The following is an 8,632-nucleotide window of genomic DNA, read 5'->3' on the forward strand; positions in this document are numbered from 1 at the left end:
TATACTTTCACATTATATGTTGCCACATGGGGTAGCTGCCAATTTTAAAGACATACAGGGACCAAATTTGACACAGCTGCAACAGTGTTACTATTATTATACCATCTCTTTTTACCCTCATTTACTTATACTTCCCTTCTATGTTTATACTAATAACTTCCACTCTTAAAATATGCGCATGAAAGTACCTTTGTAGCCATTTCTAAATTCTGTTTTTTTCTTCTTCTTTTTTTACATTCTTTTATACCATCCAGTGCTGTAAAAGAAAGATTTTTGCTCTCCCAATTAAACCATCTCTTTGGCTTCGTACAGATTTAATTTGCCAGATTTAATATCTTCTTTAAAATATATTATTTTGTCTTGTCTGTTGACGACACTATTTGCTTGCTGACTTTGCATTAAAAGTACGCTTAGTGTAAGGTAATCTGTGTTTTCTGTCATACAAAAATATGCTCTTGTGTTCTTCTTACCAAAGCCTCTCTCTCTCTGCAGTTTGTGGTTTTACATTGGATATAACAAGTACCCAGTGAAGGAGGAATGCACGTACTGTCCAGCATAAAGTCCTGAAGCCTGATCTGAGGGCAGCTGAATATACACAGTGTCCCCTAGCTGTAGAGGTAATACTGCACTCCCTGATGCTTGGTCTAGGAAACCCTTTTTGTATTCATCATATGTATACATTACAGGCTCATTGTTTCTCATTAAAGCAACCCAAACATTAGTTCCTTTGCAATGAATGTGGTAGGCAAAGTAATAAATACCAGGTACTTCACAAGTGAAAATTCCTGTCTGGGGGTTGTAGTTTTGGCGACCATTGTACAAAAGCTTGTCAAAGATGACTGGAGTGCCGACAGGTGGAAATGGAGTCATTGCTGTAGCTGTGAATGCTGGCATTTCCAGCCCACTGGGACCCATTACTTCTGCCCCATTGCCTCCATACTTGCCCTTCTTGCCATAACTTCCAGCTTTAACACCGTCTAGTCTTGGGCCCATCTCAGAAAGCACTCCTGCCATTTCAGGTGACACACTAGGTATTCCAGGTGGACCTGGTGGTCCAGGAGGGCCAGGCAGACCTCGTTGCCCAGGGAGTCCTGATGGGCCTTCTTTTCCTGGGGGTCCTATGGGACCAGGTAGACCTGGACCTCCTTCAACTGCAATGCCTGGTGGACCAGGAGGACCATAATCTCCTTTTGGTCCTTGAAGACCAGGGGGCCCAATTGGTCCTGCTGCACCATCCATTCCTGGGATTCCTTTAGGGCCTTGGGGCCCCACTTCACCTGGTTCACCTCTTTCTCCTTTGGGACCAGGAGGTCCCGAAGAACCAGGAACACCAGGTAGACCTTCAGGTCCAATGTCTCCTTTGGCACCAATTGGTCCTGGTGGGCCTCTTGGTCCTGGCTCTCCCTGGTCTCCTGGCAGGCCATCCTTTCCAGGTAACCCTTGAGGACCAGGCTCACCCTGGGCTCCATCAAAACCTTTAGATCCTTCTTCTCCACAATCTCCTTTAGGACCAGGTGCACCCATAGGCCCCGGGGGTCCAGTAGGGCCTGGATGACCTTCAGGACCTTTTGGTCCAGAAGGTCCAGGCGTACCAGGTAGACCGCTGTAACCCTTATCTCCCTTTGGTCCAGGTGATCCAGGTGGCCCACTCATACCTTTATCACCCTTTGGTCCTGGGAGTCCCGGTTTACCAAATCCTGGCAATCCTGGCTTTCCTGGCAAACCTGGTGGTCCTGGAAGACCTTTCACACCTGGCATGCCTGGTTGTCCTGGTAGACCATTTTGACCTGGCTTCCCTTGACCAGGTAGACCTGCTGGGCCAGGCTGTCCTTTTTCACCTGGTGGTCCAGCTGGCCCTTGATGTCCTGGATGTCCCTTTTCTCCTGGTGGTCCCTGTGGTCCTGGTGTGCCATTCAATCCAGGTTTACCAAAACCAGGCAATCCTCTTGGACCAGCAGGCCCAGGGAGCCCTGGAAGCCCTTTGTGTCCAGGTGGTCCTGGCAACCCCATCCCTTTGTCTCCTTTGGGTCCCGGCAGTCCTGGTAAACCTGGAAGACCTTTGTGACCTGGCTCACCTTTGGGCCCCATTTGACCTGGTAAACCTTGAACACCTGGTTTACCTATGCCTGGAAGTCCAGGTGGTCCTGGGGGTCCTTGAGGCCCTGGCTGTCCAGGTGGTCCTTCTTCACCCCTAGGGCCCATTTCTCCTTGAGGGCCAACAATACCAGTTCCTCCAGGTTTTCCAGGAAGCCCAGGAAAACCTGGTTTCCCAACTCCTGGAATTCCCGGTGGACCAGGAGGTCCAGGCCGTCCTGCAGGTCCTGGCAACCCATTCCCTGGAGGCCCAAGAGGTCCTGAAGGTCCCTCTGGTCCAGGTGGCCCAGGTGGCCCAGCAGGGCCTGGCTCTCCTTGGGGAATTCCCTCAGCACCACTAGGAATTGTCTGGCCTGTGAGAAATTAGTACATTATTCACACAGAAATAATAAATCTAAAAATTCACAGAGACATATTGTTTATAAAGTTTTAAAATGACACATACAAATGAATATTTGTTTCAATTTCTTTAGTTTAATATAAAAACGCCAATGATGACAGGTTGGCAGATATAAAATAGCATTTTTGCAGCAACAAGTTGATTGCCAATGGCCTGAAAACTTGGTGTGGTGTGCAGTGTGTCCCTTAAAGTTTTGAGGAAACCGGAAAAGTGAAGGACAAAAAGGTAAAAAGGTCTGATATCATCTTGACAGAGAACAGATCAAAAGGAAGCCAACATATACAGAAGAGCTTTAAATGTCCTTCAAGAATCCTGGAGAACTATTCCTGCAGATTACGTAGAGAAATTACAAGAAATCTGTTTTGAGAGAGTTGAGGCTGTGTTCAAAAATAAAGGAGGCCAAATACTGACTTCCACCCTCTTTATAAATGTACAAACTCTGTTTTTGCCTTATATAGTGTATTTCGATTCATGATTGTACATGCTTCAATAAACTGCTGCATCTATTTCCATTTTCATAGCAAAATGTAAAGAAATGAGGGGTGACTCAAGACCTTTTCATAGTACCGTGTAACTGAGTACTTATATTATAAACTTAAGAGACATCTGTTTACTGGTCATTCTTTAGCTCGATAGTAGAGGTTCAAAATCCACATGTATGTATTGCTAAAGTTGGTGGCATAGGTCTTTAAAACTGTTTTCTTACCTTTGTCTTTGCCACCATTGTAGCTTCCCCCCTTATGAGTATTTTCCTTTCCCTTGTGCATGGGCATTGGTGGGAGCTCCTTGCTGTAATGGGGATACTGCATATAGGGCATGTCTTTGCCTAGGTACTGCTGCTGAGGAAAGCCACCTTTGCCCATGCCAATATGTTGGATATGCTGCATCGGTTGGTATGGCTGAGGATGCTGCTTGTGACCGTAGTATGCTCCTCCACTCACAAAGGTAAGAACTACAAGCTGTAGCAGGAAGAGGGGGGCAAGGAGGGGAGGCATGGCCAAGGCCTGTATGGTGGATAGAGAAGACAAGATTTGATGAAGCTCCAGATGTTTTTACAAGTTTTTTTTTATTTTTTTTATGGTATGCAGATAAGTATTTCTTGCAATATCATGAAGCTCAAGTGGGTAGCTCTATCTGCAAAGTGGAGGCAGTGTACAACCACACTCTGTCTCCCTCTGCTGGATATACGAAGGGACACTAGACTTGCCCCTGATGTGAGTCTCAGTACCTTAGATATAACATTGTTACTGGTGTACAAAAAGTTTGAGTTTTTAATTTGTTTTCAGGATGATCTCGATAAGTAGAAAGACAATAGATTAAGGAAATGAGCTTGGCAAAAAGCTAGGTTATTTTATTCCTTTTGCAGCTCAGCAGTTAGCAGCCAAGCCTAACATTAAAAAAGTGATTAGGTTTGACAATTTTACTTAGGATATTCTAGAAAAGCACAATCATTATTATGACCCTCTAGAAACATTTTTTTCATTAAACAAAAAATGATAAATGCCTTCAATGTCCTAATATTACAATTGATCTTCAAATCTCTCATTTTTACCCTCCTAGAAGAAATCTTTTACATTAGCAAACACGTTTTATGAAGAAAAAAGCACAAATTAAATATAACAATCAAATGGAAAATTTTAAGATGATATATGTCCTTTGATTCATAAAAATGTTGAAAAAATGCTTAATATGATTTTCTAAATATTTTTCTTCGATACCCCTTCACTTGTGCTTTTTCCAGTTTCAATTTGACACTCAAATTTACAATTTTTACATAAAAACCACATATTTTTTTTAAAAAAAGTATTGATACAAGTTGTCTGGATTTCTGCAGCAAAAAATCTCAGTTTTTCTCAGAGTTCATGTCCTGGAAACGATCATAATTAAGCAGTAACACAGCAGTACCTTGGATATTTGCAGAGGTGACATGTGCAATACTATAACATTATTATTATTACTATTATTATTATTGTGATGATGATGATGGAGATTTATACAGCCTGAATGAACTAGAAGATTGTTAAGAGGAAGTAACACTTGAGCGAACATTTATTTTTTATCTTGTTTTTAAAAGTGGGTGAAGTATTTCTGCCACCTATAAGCTAACTCACTGGTATGCAGTGAGTTGGCACTCACTGGCTGAAAATTCTCAATAATCGTGCAAAAATGGCAGAGAGAAAGATTCTGCCACCTGTGTTTGGCATAAGTAGACTACAAGATCCACATAAAACAAGGTGTGGCCTCCAACCTGGTGTAATAGCAAAGCATGTAATAGGAATCCAAACACTAGACCGGTGTGTCTATTACATGTGTTGCCATTATATCGGGTTTTGTCCTCTCAGACTGAGTGTGCTGAGGTAGGATCTGTTCATTTTACATTCAGATCCAATAAGTACATCTGTCAGCAAATAAAGTTGAAGCCCAACTGTGCAGCTTTTACTACCTTTTAATGTGCTTCAGTATATCCATTTTTTCAACCTTAAACTGCTTTAAACAGATAACTAAAAACAAAGCAAGTAAAAGCAACTTTTCTTGGTGCTGCTCCTCTGAGTATATACTTATTACTTATTACTGATTTAGTCTTTCTTAAAAGTATCTTTTTCATCTCAGACTGAGTCCTCTTCCCTACTCCATGCACAGCTTCAAACACAGTCCTGGTCCAAATTTTATTACAGCCAACTCATCTCTAGCTTCACATCCTAAACCACATCCTTTATGTCCTCTTCATCACCGGCACTTTGGATCTTTCCTGCATTCTGACCTTTTCTCAGCTGTCTGGTGATTTTGACATGGCAATGCCACTGTCTCCCCCAGTGAGAGCTTGTCTTTGAACAGAGTCCACCAAGTTTCTGCGGTGACAGAGGCCAGACGTGGCAAAGAGTCCACAGGGATGCCACTGACGTCTCTCAACAAGAACTGGGACTCTTTCTTTTTTCCCCCCCATGCGAATTGGAAGCTGTTCAGTGTTTCCATTATTCTTATCGGTGGCATGAAGCCTGAAGACGTTACACACAATTATAAATGTAATGACTGAAAGGTGTGACTAAAAGGGCTGGGTGAGTGGGTTAGAAAAAAGACATTAACTGATCCTAAAATATTTCTTAGATTAAAATATTCAGATGCGTTTTTGCAGTGGTGATATCAGTGATGGATATTTAATACTGCGTAATGATTTTGACCAAACACAATATATGTATGAAACAAGCAAAGAAAACAAATGTGGCAGTTTTACTGCCCTTCAGGTACGTCCCAGCTCAGAGTTGGTATGTGTGTGTGTGTGTGTGTGTGTGTGTGTGTGTGTGTGTGTGTGTGTGTGTGTGTGTGTGTGTGTGTGTATAGATGTTTTTAAAGTGGTGGAAATATTCTGAAAAAACTTGCAGATCAGAGACACCACACAACGAAGGTCTGTTCAGTGTCACATAGCAACACTAAAGAGTTGTTATGGTGCCTGCAGAGAGATGGAAATACCGCCTGTCTTTACCTCCCGTGCTTTTCTCCAGCACATTATTCTACATAGGTGTTGCCTCCCTACAGACTTATTCGTACACCAAGGCCACTTTCAGACTTTGACATAAACATTAGGCAGCAATTTCCAAGTGTCAACTTGTTATTAGAGAAAACAGAAAGAGAGACGCCTGGGTTTATAACAAAGTGCCTCTAAATGATTCTGTTATGCAGACTAAGTGCTAATATCATTCTTCTGTGTCCACACAGATGGCAGACATGGAGTCACGTATAACTGTGGCACAGATGTGAGAAGACATGATGGCGTGAGTAACGTGTTGTGCCGTTTCTCACACCTGTAGGATTTACAGTTTAATTCTAGTACTGGTGTAAAACAATGCAACTACCTCAGTGATGACAGGCAATCATTTGCAGCAGGAACAACAACTATGCTTTTCATTTCCATGCCAGGCAGATGCCACCCGTGTGTCATTTGGTTCACACTCCTCTCACAGATATTTGTTTCAAAGTCTGTTAAGAAAAATTAGACTTTCTATAATAATATTAATATTATAAATTGGAATTGGTATTTTCCTTTGCAATTGTATTTTCTACACTGCATATGCAGAAGTTTATGGTCATTCAAGCGGCTTTGGGAGAGTGTACTTTGACACAGAAAGGTTTGAGTTGCAGTCTTAAAACAATTAGTGTTGGTGGGAACACTCGGTAAAAGACACCAACACTATAGTCAACCATGCATTTATCTCCAAAGCCCCTCTGCATTGAGCAAAAACATGTTGATATTTAGCCGCTGCCTTTGCATGGGCACTCAAAGTCATGAATGTCACAACTTCATCACAAACCAAATTTTAAAATGTAAGCTGGTTATGGAGCTAGACACAAACTTCATCTTGTATATTTTATGAGATGGAAACAGTCTCTGAATCTAGGTAATGAAAGCCACGCACAAGTGCTTTCATCTTGCATTCTTTCTCATGGCCAGCAGGGGGTGACTTCTTTGACCATAAAAAGTGAGACTGCATATAAGCTTATGAGAGAATAACTGTAATGCTCACTTAATATATGTCCAAAGTAACTACTTTCCAGATAACTTAATGGTCTCAATTACTGGTTTGAAGTCTTAATTAATACAGCATGATGTTAATTTTGTGAATTATGTTTCCATTTATAAAAAAGTAGATGATAAATCAGGGTGTGTTTTAGGGTGTGGCTAAAGTGATTCACAATATTCTACTGTTTGATCTCTTCTTTTCTTGATCAGATCCATCTCTGATTTGATAACCCTATTTTCAAAATAGTAAAACATCCATCCATCCATCCATCCATCCATCCATCCATCCATCCATCCTCTTCCACTCCAGGATCATGGGAGGATGGACTCTATCTGTGGTGTCACAGTGAGAGTGAGAGTAGGGTGCACTGAAGATAGCAGCGAATCAGCAATAATCAAAATCTTTCACACAGTTTGTCATTGAGTTATTTAGTAAAACACCACAAACAGTTAGCTCAGGACAGCGTTAAAAGAGATTTATTTCTCTAAAGCTGTGTCATTAACTATAACAAAAGCTTATCCAAACACATTTGTTGAAATTTCTCTCAGGATTTCTCAGGTGTTACAGAATGAGGATTATATTCTATCAACCTGGCTCCTATAGTTGGATAATTAATCTTCATTGAGCATTACGTAAAATGAGACGTCAGCCTTTGGAGACAAGGAGTTACAAATGTCTGCTTTAACAACCCTGTTTGTTCAGCATCTGCTGCCAAGCTCATATGTGGCTCGTCACACACCACTGGGCTCTCAGCATGAGCTGCTGCTCAGGCACTTCTAAAAATAAGCAGGCAGAAGTAGTCTACCTTGTACGCCCATCTGTCATGTAGGTATTTGAATTAGTATCTGTCTGTTGAGTGTGAATCCTCTTCCTTAAATACTTCCAGATGTCCATCTTCTTGACATTTTACACAAGCGAAACACAGTAAATTCATCAGGGGTGGGACAAAAAAAGAAAGGACTCGTGGTCATCATATGAGTGTAACATGTAGGTTTTGCTTAGTCAACCCACACCTGGCGCACATTGAGGTGTGGGCTAGTGCAGGTCATACAAGTGGCAATCACTGGAATCTCATTAAAGTTACAACAGCTGCACAAATCCCTGTAGACAAATATGTAAAGAAAAAGGCAGGATGCCACTAAACTGCAGTGGGTCTAAATGACCTTACATCTGGAGTTTACCTTCAGACGTATTGACTGATTGATTAGAAAAATCAAATAATAAAAAAGTAATAATAATAATTAATAATGTAAGATGATCAGTTTTTGTCAGTAATAGAGAAGCAGTTAGGAAGCGATGTGAGGACAAATAGTGCTCTTAAATATAATTAATATAGAAGTCTGCATCATCAGTTTCAATACAAAACAATTGGAAAGAATTACACAGATGACCACAACAAGTCAGAGCTGATCGACTACTCTGTTATGTACACACAGCGATTGCGGCTGATGGATGAGGCAGCCAAGTATACACAACTAAGCGGTGTGGCACATTCTTACACAGACACACGTTCAGTCTTCCTTTGCTTTACACTGAGATGGAAATATTAGCACTGTCTCCCACCCTCACGCCTTCAGACACATCTGTCTCTGACATCTGTCTGTCTACACTGTCTGACAGA

General features: G+C 41.5%; 1 protein-coding gene across 1 annotated transcript; it reads right to left on the reverse strand.

Annotated features, from left to right (window-relative positions):
• Positions 1–501: 501 nt before the first annotated feature.
• On the reverse strand, positions 502–3,489 carry col8a1a (collagen, type VIII, alpha 1a). Its single transcript, XM_085374357.1, has 2 exons — positions 3,201–3,489; positions 502–2,447 (listed from the first exon to the last, which is right to left on the reverse strand). The coding sequence occupies exons 1-2, from the start codon at positions 3,487–3,489 to the stop codon at positions 502–504; spliced, it is 2,235 nt and encodes a 744-aa protein (XP_085230483.1).
• Positions 3,490–8,632: the final 5,143 nt, after the last annotated feature.

The sequence above is a fragment of the Diplotaxodon limnothrissa genome, linkage group LG16 (genome assembly GCF_057381915.1).
Source record: "Diplotaxodon limnothrissa isolate DT_005_m linkage group LG16, D_limnothrissa_male_GT1.1, whole genome shotgun sequence".
Classification (NCBI taxonomy): Eukaryota; Metazoa; Chordata; class Actinopteri; order Cichliformes; family Cichlidae; genus Diplotaxodon; species Diplotaxodon limnothrissa.